Raw genomic sequence first — 22,850 nt, 5'->3', positions numbered from 1 at the left:
GAGTGAACCAGAGCATTTCTGGGAGCTCCCCTGAGGTCCTTGCACACAAACCTTGTGTTGCTGGTCACCTTTAGAGAAAAAGGGGAACTCCCTCCCGCTTGTCTTCATTTTTGGAAATAGGATATCTCCCCAAAGGATGTGTTTGTGATGCTTGTCTGAACAGCCCCAAACCCATGGTGCCTCAATCCCTTCGGAAGGCAAACTCCATACATTGGTTTATCCAAGCCAGTGTAGGGCCCATCCCTCTGCTGCCTATCCCAGCTCCAGGGAGTGCAACGAGGGATGCTTCAGACCCTCATCCCACACGTCACTTCACATGGTTGCACCTTCCCCATCCTGATTCATTTCGTCCTGCCACTTACCAGCCACCTCCTCAGTTATCCTCTCCCACACTGGAGGGAGAGGTGGTTCCACCTTTCCAACAGGTCCAAAGCCCCTGTGATCATCCCTAAGCATTTGCTCCATTTGCTGTGAAGCCCATGTCTCCCTCTGCTTTGCAGAGGCTGTCAGAGCTGGAGCTGGTGCCACATCCCCACCAGACAGCTCCTCAGCACATCTCTGCACACACATTCCCCCCAGCCACATCACCCTTGCCACCCTTTAATTTTTGTAAACCACTCCAGGGGAGTGATCCTATGTTCAGACTGGCTCAGACCAGTCAGGGATTTGAAGGGAAATGGCAAAGTCTTTGCCCAAAAAATGCCTTTATTTCTGGTTGGGCATGAGTGAAAACTTGTTTTTACCTCCCTCTGCCAAGGAGGTGGGTTCCCAGCCAGCCCATTCACTGCGATTAAAAAAAAAAAAAAAAAAAAAAAAAAAAAAAAAAAAAAAAAAAAAAAAATCCAGGGGGTGTCTGTGCCAGTTTCAGAAGAAAGACCCCAAACATGGGTCAGGAGAGTGTTTCTGCCAGGCTGGTCCCTCTCAGTATCAATACAACCTTCTTCAGACAACTGAAATGCCAAAGTAGAGGAGCAAACCCCAAAAGCTTGAATTTCCATGATCTCCATGCCCTAACCAGGTAACAAACCTGAGCATCTTCTGCATGATGGGGCTGGGAGCACCTCTGGACACCTTGCCTGGTGCCCAACAGCTCAGTCAGGACCCTCTCAGTGATGGAGTCAGGGGTCAGGGCCATCAAGGAGGCCACGCAGGCACAGCCTGTGCTTGATGATCTCGGCTGGGAACTCCACCCCACAGTGCCCATGAGGGCTTTGGAGACCTCTGGTCTCACCAGGATCCAGAGGGCCCTGGCAGCTCCAGGGTCTTCATGACATATGGAACTGGAGTTTTTTTACTGTTCTCCAAGAAAAATCAAGGAGATGAAGCCAACCCTTCCCAGGGCTGTGCCCGCAGCAGGAGCGCCGGAGCGGCCGGTCCGCTGTGGGTTCGGCTGGATGATCCAACCGCCTTTGGAGGCGGGCACTCTAAAAACCACCGGGAGCAGCACAGCCGTGACTCCACGCCAGGCTGGCTCCTCGCCCGCAGCCTCGGCAGGAGGTGCGAGCGGGCGGGCGGGTAGCACCACGGCTCATCCCGGTGCATCCCGGCGCTTCCCGGTGCATCCCGGCGCACGTCGCGGCTCCCAGCCCGGGAGCGGCTGCAGCGGAGGTAGGCTCGGCGTGGGGAAGGGCATGTGGGTGTTTCTGCTGCTGCTGCAGGGATAGCCCCCATTCCCGGGGGATGCTGAGCAGCCCTTTCCCAGCAAGAAAGGGAGCTGGTCAAGTGCTGTGGTAAATACAGCCTTTGGTCTCCCAAGCAGCGTCCTACCGCTGTCCCCAGCTGGCTCCTGAGGGCTGACACACCGCTGCCACGGACGGGCTGTGTCTCTGTCCACTCCGGGTTATTCCCGTTTCCTCGGACGCTGAGGAGTTAACTCCACGGGGGCTCAGCCAGGAGCAGCGCGATTGGGCTCAGCCTGTGTTTGTGCCGTGATTCACCCAGAGCGCCGAGCCAGGCTGCTGGATAAAGAGCTGAACTAGGCAGGGTGGGAGCACAGGCAAGGTTTTGGGGATGGGGAACAGAGGAGGGGAGTGAATGGCCCAGTGGTGTTTGCATGTCTTGCTGTACCTCTCTGGGGACAACCTGAATATTGCAGCAGATGCCCTGGTGGCTCCAAGCCAGCTCTGCTGTGGGCTGTATGCTGGGAAGACAAAGGGTTCCCGTGGGAGATCCCCGAGTGCATGGCCAGTGTGGGGCTGCAGTGCCCAGGGCCGCTGGGATGCACACCCAGCCGTGCCAGGGACAAGCAGAGTGCTGGCAAGGGGGCAGGAGACACTTCTGTGGGGAAGGCTGGTTGGAGTGGATGTGTGGAGATTATTTTCTCACCACTGTCTCTCTGGGTGCCAGTTTTGAGTCCTTCCAGGCAGCAAGATGACACTGTGGAATGGCTCCTACCCCTTCTACCCTGGAGCCAATGCCTGCTTCCCCTTTGACACCACCCGGGCTGTCATTGTCACCATATTCCTCTCCATGTTGGCCACGTTCATCATCATCCTGCCAGGGATCCCGGGCAGGGGGGTAAGTGGAGGGGCAGGGGCAGTTCAGACCTCTGGTCCCTGCCTATGCATTCCACATTCCTCCTCCTTCACAGCCTCCATGCCAGACTTGGCAAGCAAACCTGCCCGCGGGCTATAGCCAGAGCTCTGGGATCTCTGGAATGCCATGGGGCTGAGTGAGCTCCAGCCCATCCCAGCATGAACACCAAACTCCACCACCCCAGACTTCTGAGGCAGCTAGAGCTGATCTTGGCTGGATTTCTCTGTGAACAAGACAAAATTCTTTCACCAGAGTGGAATAGCAGGGTGAGGCTCAAAGATGTCACCCCACCTTCCCAGAAACCTCAATAAAAGAAGGAGGTGTGTACCGGGCATGTCCCAGCACTGCTCACTGGGCTCTGTGTGGCCAACAGACCCTGCTGTGAGCCACATGAAGTGCCTGGTTTTGCACCAGGGCTGGTTGAGGGGCTTCTGTCCCCCAGGGGACACTCTACAAATGCCTGGTCACTCCTTTTTTCTACAGCTGTGGCCAGCTGTCAACACAGCTAAACACATGAAGTTTGGATAAGTGTGGAAATTGCAGCTGAAGACTGTTAGAGGGAATGTTTCCGCCCTCCTTCCCAAGAAAAGGGCCATCACAGCTTTCTCCAATGGGATAATTTGATCTTCTTCCTCTGCCAGATCTTCCTGCTGCCTCCCCCCCACCACAGCATGGATGCCACGGGTGTACCCCATGCCAGCACCCACAAAGCACATGGGGTGGCTCCCCAGGGGAGGGACAGGTCTATTTCTCACCATTTCACGTTTCTAAATTATGTGCTTGGTGCTGAGATCTTTGTGGTAAAATCTGACTGACCCGTGTGCCTCCACTCTGTTCACCTCTCACAGCAACTCTTCTGGTTCCTGCGGTCAGTGCTGGGGCTCTTCATAGGAGCAGTGATCCTCAGTGAGTGCTGGGGTCCTGGGGGAAGCTCATGGACGCCCAAGAAATGGAGGGGAAAGGTGGGGGAGGGTGGATAGATCAGTCAAGGGCCAAGTCCAGCCCGTAGGATGAGTTCATGGGGAAGATGGACACATGTCTTGTGTCTGGGAGGTGGCCCCAGCAATGGGTGAAAGGCACTCATATGCCTCCAGTCTGAAGACTGGTGGTCATATCCAGGGCAGTCACCAAAAGCTCGCCACCGACTTCCAGGGAATTCTGGCATATTGGCAGGGGCTAAGATGAGAAGCAGTGCCCAGACATCAGCCCCACTGCCACCAGGGTTAGGATCTCCACTGGGGCTGGGGAGAAACCAACCCAAGTGGGGCTTTCAGGGTCATGGGGTGGGAGTGATCTTGGGGAAGGACATACAGGACTCCTGCCCCTTGGGACTAACAGCCCAGTCCTGAACTTGGGATGAGGTAGGTGATGCTCAGACCATGGCGACCATCCTGGCAGGTTCTTCCAGCACCAGACATCTTGCTGCCAGGCTGTAACTAACCCCTGAAGTCTTCACAGATGTACAGTTCACCAGGGACTGGGAGACTGGCTGGGTGCAGGCAAACACCTCCTACAAGTCCTTCAGCCATGTCCAGGTGAACGCGGACATCGGGCTGCACATCGGCCTGGCGGGGGTGAATGTCACACTCAGGGGTGAGTCTGATGTCCCCATCTGGAACTCTGGAGAGGCCACGGCCCCAGCAGGTCTACAGCTGCTCTGCAGGGCCCCTTGCTCTGTCTGGAGGCTCCTGGGAGCCTGCTGTGCCTGTGCTGCTGGCTGGCAGTGCCCAGGTGCTGGCACAGCAGGACCTCGGCTGGTCCCTCCCGCAGGAAACCCAGTGGAGCAGATCAACGAGACCATCAACTACAACGAGCACTTTCCCTGGAACTTTGGAGTGGATTATGACCGCAGCTACAGCGAGGGGCTGCAGAAGGGGCTGCCCAGCCCCATCCTCTACGTGGCAGAGAAGTTCAGCACGCAGAGCCCCTGCGCCGTGCACAGGCAGTACCGCATCACCAGCCACTATGTGTCCCTCACCCTGTGGTGAGTTACAGCCAGGGGTCAGCCCTGCCCTGCACTGGGGAGCTGGGAAGGACCAGGGACAGCAGAGAGAGCTTTATGGAGCCACCCTTGTCACTGTAAGACCATGCCAAAGCCTTGGCTCTCTGCAGAATCTGGGGTTCTCATGCTTCTGTGCCTGTCATAGATTCATAGAATTGTGGAGTCATGGAGTGATTTGGGTTGGATGGGATCTTAAAACTTATGTTGCTTTAACCCCCAACCATGGACAGGGACACTTTCACTGTTCCAGGGTGCTCCAAGCCCCATCCAGCCTGGCCTGGAACACTTCCAGGGATGGGGCAGCCACAGCTGCTCTGGGCAACCTGTGCCAGGGCCTCACCACCCTCCCAGCCAGGAATTCCTTCCCAATATCCCATCTAACCCTGCCCTCTGGCAGTGGGAAGTTATTCATCCTCATCCTGTCCCTATAGGCCCTTGTTCAAAGTTCCTCTCCAGGTCTCTTGGAGCCCTTCCAGGCACTGGAAGGGTCTCTAAGGTCTCCCCAGAACCTTCTTTCCTCTCTCAACACCCCCAACCCTTCCAGCCTGGCTCCAGAGCAGAGGGGCTGTGGCCCTTGGAGCATCTTTTGTCCATGTCCCCAGACCCCTCTTATGTCCCCAGACCCGTCTAATGTCCCCAGACTCCCGTGCCTTGATGTACAAAACTGCAGTCAGACAAAATGTCATTGAAGGGAAAACAGATGCAGCTGTGGGGCTCACGGTTCAAGATCTCTCCCAAGGACCAAGAGAAAGAGTCCTGGTTGAGACCCACTGTGAAGGGTCTTCCTTTGCACGTCCAAGTGGTCACAGACCTGCCTGAGGCGAGCGGGAGGGACCATCAAGAGGGAGCTCATGAAACTTAGAGCCCTTGTGTGTGTTGTCATTGTGGAGTCCCAGAGCACCCCACGAGTCTCAGAGGTGGTGGGAAAGGCACTGCAGGGAAGAGAGAGCCTTGCAATTCCCCCTTGAATGTAGGTTCCAGGACCCTGTACCCATCTCCTTTTTCATTTTCAGGAAAAATAATTATCCCCACCCAAACATTCTTGTATTTCAGAGCAGAAATGTTCATGAAAACTTTTTTTGTTTGTTTGTTTTCTTGGAATCAGAAAAATTTGTTAGGCTCGCCTCCCCAGGGAGCTAAATCCAAGCCCCAAGCACAGGGTAGGGCTGGCAGCTGGGTGCACTCCAGGTGCTGAATCAGGTGTGGGCATGGCTAATGGTGCAGTTCTTCAAACAAAGGTGTCCCTTGATGCCATTGTCCCTCTGAACACGTGGGAACTGCCTGGGGGTGACCAGTTGTGGACAATCACAAGAATCAGGAAAGAAGTTGCAATCTGATTATTAGAGATATCCTCTGCCCAAATTAAGGTGTAAATGAGACCATATGCTGAAGCCAATAGTATGGATTTTATGTCACAGGAAATATGATGTAGACAAAGATAGAAAGAACTAGAAAAGGAAACTAGGAGGAGAGAGAGTGAGAGAGAGACAGATTAAATAAGAAGATACGACCACCCATGGAACCAGACAATGCCCCATTGATCCTCCTCTCTGGTCTTGTCAGAGGTGGGAGTCCCACAGAACTCAGAGCCCAGTGCTGGTTCGGGTTTACGTGAGAGCACCCAGAACTTCCCTGCAGAGGGGAACTTTTACACTTTGCAGCTCTGTGGATCAGGGGTATTTCTCCAGTGGAAGGGCTCAGAGTCTCGGGATGCTTCGGGGGTCTTGGATGGTTTGTGATCCCTTCTGAGACATGACTCTGCCTCTCATGCTGGTGTTGAACCAATTCTGCCCCCTCAGAAGGGATGGAAACCTCAGGCCGAGGTGTGAACAGAAACAATGTGCCGTGTGAACAGGCCCTTCCCGGGAAGGGAGGGGGAGTGGTTCAGCTGAGCCTGTTGTGTAAGGGAGGACATTGGCATGACAAAAAACATCACCCTGCCTCTCCAGAGTCTGCTCCTCATCTGCCTCAAAACCCAGAGCTTCTGGGGTGGCTCCTCTGTCTTACGTACATCAGAGGGCTTGCCACCACACACCCGAAAAAACTCCTCCTTCCCCCCTCGTAGAGGGGAACCCAGCCCCAGCAAAGCACCTGCTGCCTCTGCAAATGGCCAAATGTTTGAGCTATTAAACACTAATATTTCAGTCTCTCACAGGAACCTCCAGAGATTTCTACTCCAGGCCCACACCCAGAGCAGGGCTGATGCCAAAGCCCTACTGAGGTGCTCGGGGGCTTCAGGAAATTCAATACTGAACATTCCCAGGGGTGCAGATCCCTCTCCACTGCTGTGGGATCTGTCCCACAGCTCCACCATGTCATGACACAGTTGTTTGGGTTGTAAGGGACTCTCTAGATCAGGCTGTCCAGATATCTGATAAAGCAAAGCCAGCTAGAGCAGGTTGCCCAGGGCTTTATCCCTCCACTGGGATATGGAGAGGAGACCCTGAGTAGATACTCCAAGCCTGATGTTTTCTGCTCAGTTTTGTGGTCCTTTTGCAGGCTGGCCTTTTGCACATGGCTCATTTCCATCCTTCTCTTCTCCATGTCCATCCTGCTCTATGGTGGCCAGATGCTTCTGCTCACTGCCACACTGATCCTCTTCTCACTGCTCCTCTTCTCCACTGCGAGGAACACCCTGAGGTGCCCCATCCAGTTCGGCCCAGTTTCCTTGAGAACAGACTATGGCGAATCCTTTTGGCTGGCATTAGCAACAGGTGAGTGCTCAGCTTGCTTCTGGGGCATTCCTTCTCCATCCCTACAGAGATGATGGCCCAACAGCACTTCATCCCTTCTTTCTCCATGGCTGGTCACAGAAAATGATAATTTTAGGTTAGAAGATTTTAGATTGGAATTATCAAGGCTGGGGAGAGAAAGAGATGAGCAGCCAAGAGAATTGAATGTTTGAAGTTACCTGCTACCTAGAGATTCCCTCTGCCTTTCAGGACCTGCTCCACTTCCGAGCAGCAATTATTTCCTTTGATCAAACCAGAATTTTCCATGTTACAACATCACCTCCAGGGAGACTAACCCTTTTCCAGTAGCAGGTAGTAACAAATTCCTCTTCTTCAGGCTAAACAAACCCAGGTCCTCCAGCCTTTTCCTGTGCACGCTGGGCTCCAACCATCCCAGCTCTCTGCCCCAGTTCACTGACCTCTCTTTTGTACTAAGGAGCCCAAAGTGATGCCAGACTCGAGAAGGGGAAAGAGAAACCAACACCTTTGCCTGCCTGCTGGGTGATGCCACATGTCCCTGGTGTGCAGCTGGGACCCAGCAGAGCTCCTGCAGTGCTGTCACTGTGTATCTTTGCAGGGCTGCTGTGCCTGCTCCTGGGGCTGGGCATCATCATCCTCAACTCCCTGCAGCCAGAGAAGCTGAAGCTCATCTTTAGCCTGGACAAGAGCAGTGAAGAGGAGTTGTGGGACAAGTCCTGCCTGCCAGCCCAGCCCAGCTGCTCTGCACAGGATGGGCTTATGTTCCCCCTCGGGGAGCTCTGCCACAGGGCAGCCACCCAGCTCTGAGGCACAGGAGAGGCAGGACAAAGCCTGCAGATGCTGCTCCTGAATTCACCAAATCCATCAGGAGCCCAGGTGGGAAGAGACATGGCAAGAACCAAGTGATGAGAATATCCAGATCTGAAAAAGTGTCTCAAATACAACAGTTTTTGTTGGTTTGGTTTTTCTTTTTTTTTTTTTTTCTCTGTTTTACTGTCCTTCCCCTCAGTCCATCCCAACAAACCCCGAGTTGGCCCTAGGATACAATGATGAAATCAAAACAAACTAGGGAGAAAGCAAGTAACTGCAGACTCACAGTTATGAACCAAAGGAGAAGTAGAGCCCACAAGAGCCCTCTCACCCTGAAGGCCCTCAAAAATTCCCCCTGCCCTTGGATGCTCTTCCCATCAGCAGTCAGGAAGCGCAGATGGAGCTGTGCTCCTCAGGCTGCCCTGTACCAACACCTCCTCTTAGTCTGAGGTGAAGACCAGGATGGCAAAGAGGAACACGATTTAGTGGGATCCTGGAGGTACCAGACCAGGAGGGAAGGAGGGGGAGGAGGAGGTGAGAAAGGAGGTGCAACAGTGCCTTAGAGATCAGCTATAACCAATTAGGGAGAGGTGAGCAACACCTCCAGTCTCAGCTCCTCCTGGGTTACTCATGACAAAGGTTTCTTAGTGGGTGACCTTGAAATGTGCCAAGGAGACATTTGTCCCTATGGGAAGGAGGTTGCTGCTGGGGGCTTGCCAGAAGAGACCTTCAGATATGCCCCATGGCCCCTGCTTAAGAAACCAGCCCCCTAAATGTACACAGTGTTTCAAAGGAGAGGGGTTTTAGTAAAGTTTTATTGAAAATAATTCCTGTGCAGAACAAACCACATTAGTGACGTACAAATATCATCTGACAGAAATAAGTAACTTACCAGCAAGGATCTCAGAAAGAAAAGTCCAAATACTGAAATTATGTACTTTACAATTAATTGGAATGAAGGTGCCCAGGTTTCCAGTATTCAGATATATAATCCCAGAATGGTTTGGGTTGGAAGGGACCTTAAGGCTCATCTTGTTCCACCCCCTGACATGAGCAGGGACACCTTTCACTATCCCAGGTTGCTCCAAGCCCTGACCAACTGGCCTTGGACACTGCCAGGGATGGGCAGCCACAACTGCTCTGGGTACCCTGTGCCAGGGCCTCACCACCCTCCCAGCCAGAAATTCCTTCCCAATATCCCATCTAACCCTGCCCTCTGGCAGTGGGAAATTATTCCTTCTCATCCTGTCCCTACGGGCCCCTGTCCCCAGTCCCTCTCCAGATCTCTTTGAGCCCCTTTATTCTCTGGCAGGGGCTCTGAGGTCTCCCTGGAGCCTTCTCTTGTCTCCAAGTGAGCACCCCCAGCTCTCCCAGCCTGGCTCCAGAGCAGAGGGGCTCCATCCTCAGAGCATCTCCGTGGCCTCCTCTGGACTCTCTCCAACAGCTCCACGTCCTCTCTGGAGGCAGCTCTGCAGGTGGGGGTCTCACCTGAGTGAGGCAGAGAGACAGATTCCCCTCCCTACCCTGCTGCCCAGACAGTCTAAGTGTTCTCCAGCTGGACACAGAAGTGTCCAGCTGGAAGTGGAGTGAAGGGATAACTTCACTCTCCTTCCTTTCCTATGGCATCTTTTTGGCCCACACTAGGCTACAAGTTTCGTCTAATAAAGGCCAAATTTGGAGGTGAAAAGAATCCCATCAGCACATCCCTCACAGCAAACTCCATGGTACATTTACTCAGCCTTTGTTTCTGCAGCAGTTTTTTTGTTCCAGCTCCTGCAGCATCCAGCCTGCAGAAGTTGGATCCATACCTGGCTTTCCTGGATACACCTAAACCACAAAATGTCATATTTGGGGAAAAAATGAGCAGGTTTAATCCCAGGCTTTTGGAGTGGCAGGTGCTCCCAGGCAGAAATGTGACCCATGACCTGTTTCTCAGTTTCAGAGGGAACAGATCATTGGAAAACCCCTGCACTGCAGCGTGGGACAGGGCATGGAGCAGGAAGGGCATGGAGCAGGAAGGGCATTCCTCCTGGCCAGGGGTCCCCAGGTGAGTGTGCAGCCCACGTCTCAGAAGCTGTGAGCTGCTCTGATGGCAGCCTGCCAGCACAGCCTGCCCCTTCCAGAGGGAGACACAGGGAGACACAGTCTGGGAAGTTACTTCCCAGCAAGGACCCATCCCAATGTGGGCTTCAAAGGCAGTTGCATGAGGAAATGCATCTCTGGGGACATCAAGAAGAATTTGTTCTGCCCTTTTGGGTCCATCTTCAGGGAAAATGTGAGGACTTTCTTTTAGACGCTGTTGATTTCAGAGGGCTGAGAAGGAGACAGGCCCTTGCTCACAAAGTGAGGGTTGATGAACACCTCAGGCATCTCCTGGTACTCCTCTGCTTTGTCCTCACGGAGATCAAAGAACGTTTTCAGCAGGTCCAAACTGAGGTAGTGCATGGCCACGATGGTGATCCCAACCACAAAACAGAGTAGGCCTGGAAACAAAAATGCACTCTGATTGAGTTCCTGTCACTCCAGCAGTGTCCCCACCCCACAGCTGTCCTTGGATTGTCCCCTGACAGAGGACAATGCCTTTGCTTGTGGAAGGTGGCCTTCTATTGTGTGAGCTGTTCTGAGCATCCTTAAAACCCAGGCACAAGTGTGAAAACCCAGGCAAGTGATCCCAATGCCTTTGCACCTCAGGAACTATAAATGCCTCTATTGCCTTGAGATGAGGATCGTGTTTCTCCTTTTCCCATCCCTCTCCACATCTCTGCCAGGATCTGCTTTGCCAAGGCACAGGCTGGTGCTCTGGGGAGCTGCACTTCCCACTTGGGAGGGAAGCACTGGGACTCTGGTAATCCAGAGGGACACAGTGATGTGACCTGGGGCACCCTGATGTTCTTACCAATTGCTAGCATGAGCCAGAAAGATCCCCCATAGGCTACGTGCAGGGTCCTGGTCCCAATCTGGATCAGGCACATCGGAGTGTTCCTCACGGTGGAAAAGGAGAGCAGCGAGAACATCATGAAGGCCCCTGTGACCAGGAGCATGTACCCTCCATAAATGAGGACAGGCATGGAGAAGAGAATGTTGGAGATGACCCATGTGCAAAAGGCTACCCTGTAGACAAGAGAAGACCAAGAGATGAGTGGTGTGAGCCCCATGGATTAGGATGCTCTGTGTGAGGATTTCCATGGGGTAGGAGAAACCTGAGCTCCAAGTGCACTGTAGGAGGTGGAGAAAAGCTGTGGGCAGGCAGGAATGATCCCTAATCCCCACGCTGGGCAAGAACATGTGCAAGGCTCACATTGCTACATCCAGGAGGCAGAAACACAGATCTCCTCCTCCCGTTGCTCAGCCCACAGACAGCACCAGCCTCAGTGTATCTGGACCATCCCAGTTATCTGCCCTTTCACATGTGGGGCACTGTGGTCCCTGAGAGTAGCACCCAGGACTGAGATAAGTGCAGGAGCAGGCAAAGGTCATTTGTAGTAGCTCTGAACTTGCTGAGGAGTTGGGCTACAGAGGAAGGCCTCAGCTATGGACCAGGGGCTCTTGTTCCACGGCATCACCAGGATTCTTCCCTAGTTTCTGTGTCCCTGCTGTCAAACACCAAGAAGGGAGAACAGCACTGCAATGGTTCTTGATGGCAAACATGTGGTGGAAGGGACCATCTCCTGCCAGCTGGGGACTAGCTCTCCCCCAGCCCAAGTAGGCACTGACCTTGCCAAAGAGTCAAGATCCACTCCACAATCTTAGGATCTTTTTCTCACCTGGTCCCAATCTTAGATACAAAATCCACTCACAAGTAGGGTTGGGAGAGTTCTTCATGTGTCCATGGGCCTCTCTGGGCCACCAAGGACAGCAGCTTCAACTCCATTCATAGGAATGGACTTGTGCCATCATCACCACATCACAGCAAGGACCTGCACCACACTCCTCTCTCCTGTGCCCAGCCCTGTGGATTTGTCCAGCAGGGAGAACCAGGACTTCTTCTCTGCTCAACCTAAAGTGTTGACAGTGCCCAGCAGGGCCCCCTCCATGCACACAGCTTCCCTCCTGGCAGGATGCAATCCCACCCATTCCAAAGGCCTAGGGGAAAGGCAGCCAAGCTTTTCACATCCCTGCATCTCCCATGCCTGCAGCAGGACAGGAGGGCTCACCAGAGCATGGCTGAGGCGTAGTGGCTGGCGATGCGGTACTGTCTGTGCACGGCGCAGGGGCTCTGCGTGCTGAACTTCTCTGCCACGTAGAGGATGGGGCTGGGCAGCCCCTTCTGCAGCCCCTCGCTGTAGCTGCGGTCATAATCCACTCCAAAGTTCCAGGGAAAGTGCTCGTTGTAGTTGATGGTCTCGTTGATCTGCTCCACTGGGTTTCCTGCGGGAGGGACCAGCCGAGGTCCTGCTGTGCCAGCACCTGGGCACTGCCAGCCAGCAGCACAGGCACAGCAGGCTCCCAGGAGCCTCCAGACAGAGCAAGGGGCCCTGCAGAGCAGCTGTAGACCTGCTGGGGCCGTGGCCTCTCCAGAGTTCCAGATGGGGACATCAGACTCACCCCTGAGTGTGACATTCACCCCCGCCAGGCCGATGTGCAGCCCGATGTCCGCGTTCACCTGGACATGGCTGAAGGACTTGTAGGAGGTGTTTGCCTGCACCCAGCCAGTCTCCCAGTCCCTTGTGAACTGGACAACTGCCAGGAAAAATAAAACTGCAGTTAAAGTAGGTCCGGTTTCAGGCTTTGCTGTGCTCAAGGGGAGAATTACAGGTGAGTGGCAGCATTCCCACCACGGCACTGGAAGGGAGTGTTAGGAGGGCAGGAATGCTGATTCAGCCACCAGGACGTGCCCAAACCAGCTTCCACACCCTGCAGAGCTCAGGTCCTCCCATTGCTAAGCATCCACTCCCTGGATCTGGGAACAGCGGGGTTCAGATCCCCAGGGATGATCATCATGATCTGATTTCTCCTTGGACATCCTCTCCAGAACTTCCCTGCAAGCTCCTCACCATGGCAAGCACCACACCACCCAGGGACAGGGTTCAGAGATGAGCCTGTTTGTCAGCCACAGGAACAGGGGTGAGTCTCATTTCACACCTCCAGCTCCCTAAATTGCACTATTAGCGAATAGTAAAAGTCATTGTCAAAAGGAGGTGGTCGAGAGGGGTGGGAAGTGCCATCACAGCTTGGGCAGTCATTCCAGCTGGGAAAAAAAAAAAGAAAAATTGGAAGCTTTTCTTGTATATGTTTTTTGGAACAGGTTATCCTTTTCTGAAGCACTTTCACTTTGCAGTGGGCTTCATTTTCCAACAGGGAAAGTAAAGCCGATGGTTTGATGTCAGTCTGAACAAAACTTTCCTGAGAAAATGTTCAGTTGCTGAGTCAACTTGTGAGGGCATTGATGCAGTGGGAGCTCCACAGGAATGTTTTTTGGCTGCAGGAGTGAGTGTGCCCTGCTGCTGCCAGACAGAAACTCTGACGCTGGCTCCTGGACAATTTGTTCTTCCTGTGTGCCCAAGCAGAGCCCAACTGCAGCGTTGTCATGGAGTGGTGCTGGATGGCTCTGCAGGGCTGAGCTGGGTATGGCTGTGGGATCAGCCCTGGCCTTCACCCCTCTGCCACCTCCAGCCTGGCACAACGTTCTCAGGTGGCTCTGGTGGCATCCCCAGGGTGGCAACCTCATGCTGGAATGGTTCCTGTGTCCTGCAGCTGGTCCCAGTCTGGCTACCTACTTCTAGTGCCTGGCCAAATCAGAGCTGAATCTTTTAGGTTATCATTATCCCTCTCCATCATCCCTCTCCGAGCAGTCCTGTAATCCATCTTTTCCTTCACAGCAGGAGGAATGCTTTGATTTAGGGTCAGGGCTGGTTTCTCTTGCCACCTTGCAAATTCTATCCCCTTAGTACATCTTTTCTTATCCATCCTGTTGCCCTGAGTTGGAAATCCCACTGCCTGGTTTCCACCATCAGTTATTACAGGAGATTTCCTGATTTTTACTAAATTAAATCCTTTTCTTCATCTCCTCTGACCTCGCTCCTTGGGAGGTCTTTACCCCACTACTGCAATCTCTGCCCTGCCTGTGTTTTATTCCAACTTGCTCTCTCCACATCACTGCAAGGCTCCTCACAATCTCCAAACATGCCTGGCTGCAGCCCCAGGCAGCACAAGAGGGCTCACAGAGTGGGGGGAAATAATGGAAATCTGGTGAGGGGGATTGTAAACACACTCAACCAATGTGTAGCTGGGGTGTACTAAAACCCAGAGATCACAGTAAGCACTGTCTAGCCTTGTGTGTTGGAGAAATGGAGCACCTATTGAACAAACTTGAGATCCAGCCCTGTTACAGGAAAGATCAAAGTACATCAGTGAATTATACCTGCACAAATCCCTGAAACACAAGTGAAAACAGCAGCTTTGGTGACCCTTGGTGCCAGTCCCCTCCTTGTCTCTACCCAGTGCTGCTTTGGGGGTCCCCTGAGGGTGAGGTAATGAAAATAAATCTGCTCTTTGCATTTCATCCATGCTTTTGTGGTTGTTCCTGCACCCTGCCTGTGTTGGGTCATACACACAGCTGGAGGAACATGGGGCTGAGCAGCCTGATGGAGCTGTTTGAGTTACAGCCAACAAAACTCCCAGAAGTAACCACAGGCACCTCCAAGTGCCCTCAGCCTCCATACCAGGGAATGGAAAGCCATTTTGGGAAGCTGTGTGACTGCTTTGCAGAGCAAGGGTAAGGTAGACCCCATGATCAGCTGTGGTTGTGACTCACATTTCCCAGCCACAGACCCTGTCTCAGGGTTTAATCCTGCCCCCAGACCCATCCCCGAGGGCTGCCCGGCACTCACCGACAATCACCACTCCCACAAAGAGGCTGAGGAGAACACGGAGAGTCCAGTACAACCTCTGCAGGGAGACAGGGGGGACATCAGGCAGGGAGGAAAAGCCCTGGCTCTCCTCCTGCCTCCCCCTAAACCACTCGGGAGGGTCCCAGCATGCAGAACACGGGGAGCAGCCGCCCATCCCAGGGTCACGCACCGCCCGCCCGCGGATGCCCGGGATGATGAGCAGGAAGCTGCAAGCTAGTGTCAGGAAGACCACGATGACGATGATGGTGCTGATGTCAAACACAGCAGCCTTCCTCTGCTGCGGGTAGAAGGGGTAGACGCCATCAAAAAGAGTCATCCTGCACCTCCAGGAGCCTGTGGGAGAGAAGTGGTGACAGCGGGGACCCTGCAGTGCCCTGCCTGGATGCCTCCAGCCTGTGGTGGCTCAGTTCTGGAATAACCAGCTGAGGGAGGTTCACCTAAAGGGTCCCCAGAGGGACAAGGAAATGTGACGCTGCAAGCAAGCAGGCGGGCAGAACACTCCCCAGTAGAGAACACGCCACCCAAAAGCCCTCAGTGGAGGAGAGGAGGTGCCTGGGGCAGGGCTCCAGCAGCCTGAGGGACTGTGGCAGCCCAAGGAACCACAAGCCCTTGCCCTGCTGCACTGTGAGGAGCAGCCCCAGAGCAGGAACCTGTTGAGCAACTCTTGCCTGGACAGGGCCAGGTCTTTCCCTCCAGCAGGTGCAGCCAGGGCTTTCCGCTTTGGGGTGAACTCTTAGGGGAAGTGCCCAAGCCCACTGGGGAACTTCTCAGTGGGGAAAGAATGCAGAAGTGTTTTCCTCCAATATTACAAGGAACCACTGAAAACATGGATTTCACAATAGCAAAATTATCCCCAGCCAAGGCCCAGCAGTGCCAAGTGGAACAAAGCCCACTACTCCCATTCCTTCCCTCCAAGAAGATTTTCCCCGGGAGCTGCTGGTCTGGTGAAGGAGGAAGAGGAAGGATTGGTCCTGCACTTGGTCGAGAGGGGCCAGAAGCAGCCCTATTCCCAGGATGAGGGTCCAAAGAACATTCAAAACTCTGTGAGTACATCTCAAGGGTAAAGGAAGCTGAATTATATAAAATTAAAAGGTGTGTGTCATTCCCACAGATGACTTTAAACTTCCTCTGGCACTCCACTTCCAGCAGTTACACACCTCATTCCTGTGCCTGGGTTAGATCTTTTCTACCAAAACTGATAATATGCTTAGTCCCCTTGCTTTGCTTATTTAACAGCCTCTCTGCATAACTGCCCCAGGAAGTTTGCTAAAGTCAGGGAATGCCAGAGCTGATCTGACTTGTGTCCAAGCAACGTGTTCCTCTATGGAAGAGGTGATTTTATTCTCATTTTCCAAAAACAGTTTAAATAATATTTTTAGGTAAGATCCAACCCAGAGCAATTCAGCCACAAAAAGCTGGTCCCAAATCCCTAGAGGTGAGTGGGGATCACAATGATTATCATAAACCAGTTGGTTTAGGCAGCTGAATTGCTTTTCAATACATAAAGCAGTATTTGATTTGAGAATAATTTTCTGTCCAGTAACCCAGACAATAACAGCAAAGAGTGGAACGGAGACTGGGATTTTACAATAGCTCTGAATTTAGCTTGACTGCTACAGACTGACAGAGCTGTCACGTGCTCTTAAAAATCTTCTTGGGGCTATTTTGGTGTAACAGCTTTGGGTTATTTCCTTGGAAAGCCAAACCTGGAGAAAGGCAGCGCTATGATTACCTGGCAAGCAGGAGCTGCAGCTGATTCCTGGTGCTACTGAAGTCCAGCAAAAGTGCCCACAAAACAATCAGAGCTGCTGCAAGAAAAAAAATTAATGAGTAGTTTAACTAGGACAGATTAAATCATAATGGCTTGAATTTCCCTTGTTCCTGGTACCTTTACCCAAATTTCCTATGAGACACAATGAAGCAGAAAAGATTTCCAAGTCTATAGTCACCAAAACACAACTCTTCAGAGTTTAAAACATTAAAAACCAGAACATAACATGGAGAATGCTGTCTTGTTAAATCTAAATTTAACTTTCAACCACCACCAATGGATGTTTGCATTTCCATATGCTGGGACTTGTTTTAAAGATAATTTCCAGGGAAACAACTCTTTTGCTCTCTGACCATCTTTCTCCCTTGACTGCCCTTCCAGCATTTTTGCAGCTCTTTGGTCTTTTTTGCAGCTTTCAAGTGGAAAAGTGATGCCTACAGCTCACGACAGGAGAAACTGAACTTGTTGCACCTTGGGAAGCATCCTCCACACTGAAGCATTGCTGTGACCTTGGAGCCCCTGTGGTTCCCTCTGTCATAGTATAGGAGGGGGGAAAAACTGGGAACATCTTCAAGGAAGGATCAGCAGTTCAGCAGAAATAGACAAGTTAATCTTATATTTTAAAATAGTCTGGACCTGGAGGAGAGAAAGGCAAAGAAGGCAGAAAGTTTGCCCAAACCCCAGAAGTTTCTCATTACAAAATCTCCATTTTCCTGCTCCAGAATGAATCAAGATAAAAGGATTTTTTGGAAGTGCTCAGCCAAAAAACTGGTGGCAGGGCCAGCAGCAATCCTAGCTGGCTTGCTCAGGGCTGCAGGTTGGTACTTCCCACAGGAAAAAAAATCTTGTCCCCTAGAAGCTGAAACATCAGTTCAATTCCCAGCTGGGGAAAAGAGGGGCGAGGGGGCAACCTCGCTTTCCTGACCCTGTAACAGGGTGGAATGGAGGAAACTGAGGGTTAACTGCAGATGGGAAGCATCCTCCCCTCGCGGTCCCGGCCAGCCGGGACCCCCGCAACAGAGGCCGGGGACCACCTACCTGCTCCTCCTTCTCCTGCTGCTGCTGCTGCTGCTGCGGGCGGCGGCTCGGGCGGCTCCGTCCCGCACCGCGCTCTTATAGGCGGCGGCGGCGAGCGCGGGCCGTATGTAACCCGCGGCAGCGCCCGCCCCGCCGCACTCCCGCCGCGCCGCACGCAGGTGAGGCCGCGGCCACACGCGTGGCACCCCGCGGGGGGACAGCAGACTCACACTGCGTGTGTCACACTGCCTGAGAGGGGGATCGGGACGCGCGTGTGCGTGGGGGATCGGAGGAATCGAGGACACTCGTGTCCCCGCTCGCGTGGAGGAAAGGAGATGGGACGGCTGGGGGTACGCGTGTCCTTGCTCGTGGGGGGGCGGCGGAGGGAGCTGGGGGAGCAGGGACACTCGCGGTCCCGGTTGTGCGTGTGTCTGAGGGCCGTGCGTGTCCGCACTTGGAAGGATGTCTGAGGGACCGAGGCCACGCGTGTTCCTGCCTGCCCGCGGGGTCGGGACCACGCGTGTTCCCGCTTGCGTGGGAGTTGCGGGACCGGGATCGCGCCTGACCCCTCCTCCCCCGCCGGGACGCGGTAGCCAGGGCCGGGCACGCTGTTACCTGCGGGGCCTTCTGCTGTCACTTCTGGAGGGGACAGGGGCTGGTGCTTCTCCTCCTTTTCCTGTGGTGGGGACACGCTGGGATGGGCCGTGCTCGGGGTTGATGGAAGGGGTCGGGCGGTATTCCCACGTCACTGCACGGCCCGAAGGCTCTGGGTGATGTGGAGCACGGTGAGATGGAGCCGTGCGTGTCCTCACCTGCAGGGTGCGGTGGAGCCACGCACGTCCCTGCCGCAAAGGGAGCAGGTGCGGGACAGAGCGTGTCCCTGCGTGGGGACAGGACACCGCAGAGACCCCTCACGTTCCTCCAGGGGACAGAGTCCCTGCTGTGCTCTGGGAAACTGGGGCGTCCTTCCTCAGGGGTGAAGCTGGAGACACTGCTCGTCCCCATGTGCAGATTGTCCGGGGAGTGTGCACCCCTCTAGGATACTCTGCAATCCAAGGCTGGGAACATGTAGCCCGTTCTGAAATCCCAGGACTGACTGGGGTGTGGGGGAAGGTGGCATCTCCCAGATGTGTCCCACCAGCACTGGGAAGAGATAGAAATTCGCTGTGGCTCACAAGAACCATAGGGATCAGGTTCCAGGCTTCTGGAATGCCTTGGATCTGCTGTCCTCTGGGTGACCACACTTAGGTTTTGCAATGGGGCTGATGCTCTCAGGATGCTGATGTGTTCCACAATCCCAGTGACCTGTGGCTCTGTGGAGAGCCCAGGGGACTCTTGGAGGATGAAGCTCTAATTTTAGGGGGGCCAAATTTACTGGGATCAGGTGGAAGAGGAGAGCCTTGCTCTGTGGGAAGCTGTGTGTCAGCTACCTGACATATGGTTTTTGGAGAGGTGTGAAACTCCAGGGTCTGACAGGACTCTGATGGGAGAAGACAAGGCTGACAAGCTCAATTCCACTAGATGAAGAGGGAGGGAGTGAGTTTCTGAAGGTGGCACAGGGAATCTCTGGAAAAGCAGAGTCTGGAGGGCTCATCATTACAATATTCCTGGGAAGCTTGACCCGGCTGTGGAAATAATCCAAACTTGCCAAGCTTCCCCTCAACAAGCTGCGTCATGGGCTTCCAAGGTCAGTCTGCAAGATCACCACTGTTACTGTATCACATTGGCCATGCTCCAGACTGGAAAACCTCTGGAATCTTGGACTGATAAGGCAATAAGTAGATTTTAATTTCTGAGGCATAAAGAGATAAAGGGTTCATGAGAACTGGTATCTCATCTCACAGCTTGGGACAAGAGTAATTCCCATACCCGAGAAAAACTGAGGTGTGCTCAGTGTCAGAAGGAATCTTAAAACACTTGTTCTGCTGGAACTCTACGAGAAGACCGAGGGGGAAAGGGGAGACATCTGTGCTGTGGCTGTGGTGATGTGCTTTGAGCTTCGGTTTGCTCTGTGTCTCCTGAGCCACTTCTGTGGGGGCAGCTGTACATTTTGGGTCAGGAGGAGATAAATCCAGCTGTGTCTCTGGGATCTCCCTTTCTAGAGCACAGGAGGCTGTGTGGACCTCTCTGCACAAATCAACAACTGCTGCCCATGCTCAGGGAAGGGGCTGTTCATCAGGGAGAGCTTTCAGGCAAGAGAGTCCCAGTCCCACGTGGCCATGGTGACAGCACTCTGCCACTCCTGCCAGAGATCATGGGCACCTCCATGTGTCACCTTTAGTCAAATTTTCATATTCTTCGTACGGAATGGGGCTCACAGAGCCTCTAGTTCCCACCAGCTGCACAAAATAAATCTCACATCTGCCAGACCACGCTCAGCACAGGACTGTGGGGTGGAAAGGACGGAAGAGCTGTTGTGATGGTCAAGGAGCGTAGAAATGTCACTTCTTGAGACACATATTTTCTTATTTTCTAATGCAAAAAAACAAAAGTACAGGAATCTCTGGCAGAAGGACTGACCACAGGTTACATGCTCTGCTCACAACATGGTGATGGGTGTTTAAATTGATGAATGTAATTAATGTGAGTGCAAATGATAATATTTAAGTCTCAGACCATTTGGTTTTCCAAGCAGACAGTTCAACATGAACTAATGTTTTGCAGTTTGCACCACTGGAAGTTATAGTTGAAAAATCCCCACTGCAATTCTCAGTAAATCAAATACAAAACCTACAGAGCTGCTGGTAATGTGTAAGCCTTTCCAAAACCAGATTTTATTTAAATTTTAATTAAAATAATGAAAAAAAAAATTAAAAACATCAATTTAGATGTGACAGAGCGGTGTAGGAAAAGCTGAAACCTGCGTGTTGCTGCATCTCTTGGCAGCACAGCTCTTCTGAAATAGTGCTGCTCTTTGGATACACACTGAAGCAGGGACAAAGAGCCATATTTAGTGGAAAACCTTGTCTTGGAGTTAAAGTCAGGTTTGGCATTTCTGCGCATGGAAAGCCATGTTGGTGGAATTGTCACATTTGTGACTCTAAATCACTTCACAATCCAGAACTGGGAATCCCTCTCTTCTGCTAGGTGTTGCCTAGGATTTTAAATGTTCAGCTCCCAGTGATGAAATCTGCTCTGGATCCAGGGTTTTTGTGGAAAGGGAGATGGTAAAACATCAAGAGAAAGGCTGGTCAGGAGGGATGGCCATCAGGTTAGCTCAGAGGGGATCAAGTTGTCCTGCCTGCAGTACTTACACACTTTGGGATGTCTGACTGTGTGCTAAGCTTTTCCATCATGTTCACAGCAGGATTTGCTTGGATGGGTCAATGCAGGGAAAATTTCCAGCTGAAATGTGCCTGTTTCTGTAAAGAAAGGCTTTCTGTAATGGAGCAGACACAACAAGATGATGAGCTGTGAGTCTGTAACTGGGATACCCCAAGGCAGGGCTACTGGTCCTGCTCCAGCAGAAAGGTGTTCTCAGGTCAGCTGACACATCCCAACAGAACATTCCCAAGGTAATGGGATCTCACATGACTCCTGCCAACTTCCTAGAGCCCAAATTAGCAGGCACTGCTGATGGATGATGGCGGCAGTGAGGTTTTACCCAGCAGCAGAAACCACAAAAAGGAGCTGAGGTTTGGTCTTTCCATGTTTCCAGCCTCCAGGAACAGCCCACCTCCAGCTCCCTCCCTCTCCTCTCCATTTGCAGGTTGCTGCTTCCAAGTGGCCGATGCAACCCACGGCAATGATGCTGAGTTTGGTTGTGGTTCTGGTGGGAACATGGACCTTGGGGAGTAAGTGTGGTTTTGGGGAAGGGAACCCAAGGGGAGATCCTGGGTAGTTGATGCCCCTCAGGGGAATTTCATCTGACCCACAGGACATCATATCAGAGCACCCTGTTCTTGTGAAAGTGTGTCTGTCCACAGCAGGGTGAGTGGGACCAGGTGGTGTTTATGGTCCCTTCCAACACAAATTCTATGGTTCAGTTTGTGAGGAGATAAGAAAAAACTGGAGCAAAGTGCAGGTTGAGAGACTGCCCTATGGCAGCTGAGTACACAGCTTGTTAGCTGGAACTGGGAGTCTTTGCTAGTATTAGCAAAATAGAAAGTAAAAGTAATAAAAATTAACATGAAACAAGTAAGGCTGATGCAAAAGCACCAAATATTTCCTTGACTCACATGGACATTGTAGGAGTCAGAAGTAAGGAGAGGTTTCTGATCCAGTGAGAGAGAAGGAGGAAAGGAATGTCTTTTGGGATTAGATTGGTGGTGGCCACAAATTGATCTGGGGACATCAGGATCACAGGCATGAGTTTCTCATTTTAGCTACTGTCCCTCAAAAGGAGTGCAAAACTTGTCTGAAAACCTGCATAGTCGGGAAGTTTCAGAAAGAATATGGGAAAAAATCACAATATAAATATAAATCTCTAGTGGTGATGCTTGCTTCATGTTTTTTTCTTGCTGCTCACAAAGTGGGTCTTGTCTCTTCCAGGAGCCCAGGAGAGCATCTCCTGGGAGGTGCAGCGCTATGATGGCTGGTACAACAACCTGCTGCACCATAGCCATGGCTCTGTGGGTGAGTGCCAGGGATGGGAATGGTGGGATGGGGCAAGGTGAGCTGCCCCTTGGGCATCTGGCTTGCTTTGTGGCTGAGACAGAAACCTTTCTGACCAGAGCCCGAACCAGGCAGGTCAGCAGACGGTGCCACCTCCCATGGCCATCAATGGTCCCTAGATGCACCTGGGAGCCTGTTAGAACAGTATGGAGGGGCCAGAGAGCCCATGTCTGAGCATTGCCACATTTTGCTGATGCCCAGGCACCATCTGCAGGTCATGCTGGTATTGGATCAGTCCCAGAGCAAAGCTGTGCTTTGTGAGATATCTCAAAATAGACTCAGCTCTTTTCAGCAGGTGTTTCTGTGATGGTCAGGGATCCCAGAGCTGCAAAAAAAACACCTTTAGCCAAAATCACATGCAGTTCAACAAAGATTCAACACAAGGCAGAAGAGTTCATACTCCAGGCATGCTGAACCTTTTGATTTTCTGCCCTACAGAGAGGTGATACCATGTACTGATCGGAACTGGGAGAGGCATTCGTGATTTCCCTGTGCTATTGGTGAACTGTTTCCTCATGCCTACAGCCAGCCCATGGGCT

The 22,850-nt window shown here is 52.6% G+C and overlaps 3 protein-coding genes across 3 annotated transcripts in view; 2 read left to right on the top strand and 1 right to left on the bottom strand.

Annotated features, from left to right (window-relative positions):
• Nucleotides 1–2,370: 2,370 nt before the first annotated feature.
• On the top strand, nucleotides 2,371–8,160 carry LOC128794717 (dual oxidase maturation factor 1-like). The gene is made up of 6 exons (XM_053954894.1): nucleotides 2,371–2,517; nucleotides 3,384–3,441; nucleotides 3,994–4,128; nucleotides 4,306–4,519; nucleotides 7,037–7,251; nucleotides 7,847–8,160. The coding sequence occupies exons 1-6, from the start codon at nucleotides 2,371–2,373 to the stop codon at nucleotides 8,053–8,055; spliced, it is 978 nt and encodes a 325-aa protein (XP_053810869.1). The 3' UTR covers nucleotides 8,056–8,160.
• A 704-nt stretch (nucleotides 8,161–8,864) lies between these two features.
• On the bottom strand, nucleotides 8,865–15,234 carry DUOXA2 (dual oxidase maturation factor 2). Its single transcript, XM_053955048.1, has 6 exons — nucleotides 15,079–15,234; nucleotides 14,889–14,946; nucleotides 12,604–12,738; nucleotides 12,213–12,426; nucleotides 10,955–11,169; nucleotides 8,865–10,541 (listed from the first exon to the last, which is right to left on the bottom strand). Exons 1-6 carry the CDS (start codon nucleotides 15,223–15,225, stop codon nucleotides 10,348–10,350), a joined length of 963 nt encoding a protein of 320 aa, XP_053811023.1. The 5' UTR covers nucleotides 15,226–15,234; the 3' UTR covers nucleotides 8,865–10,347.
• Nucleotides 13,042–22,850, top strand: part of DUOX2 (dual oxidase 2) — a 26,460-nt gene continuing 16,651 nt past the window's right edge. The window contains exons 1-3 of the mRNA XM_053955045.1: nucleotides 13,042–13,122; nucleotides 21,407–21,491; nucleotides 22,189–22,272. Of these exons, the coding sequence (XP_053811020.1) occupies nucleotides 21,428–21,491; nucleotides 22,189–22,272 (148 nt within the window). The 5' untranslated portion in view covers nucleotides 13,042–13,122; nucleotides 21,407–21,427. The remainder of the gene's footprint in view (nucleotides 13,123–21,406; nucleotides 21,492–22,188; nucleotides 22,273–22,850) is intronic.

This window comes from Vidua chalybeata, chromosome 13 (genome assembly GCF_026979565.1).
Source record: "Vidua chalybeata isolate OUT-0048 chromosome 13, bVidCha1 merged haplotype, whole genome shotgun sequence".
In the NCBI taxonomy this organism is placed as follows: Eukaryota; Metazoa; Chordata; class Aves; order Passeriformes; family Viduidae; genus Vidua; species Vidua chalybeata.
The sequence above is the reverse complement of the archived record's forward strand: the minus strand, read 5'-3'. Positions and strand labels throughout refer to the sequence as shown.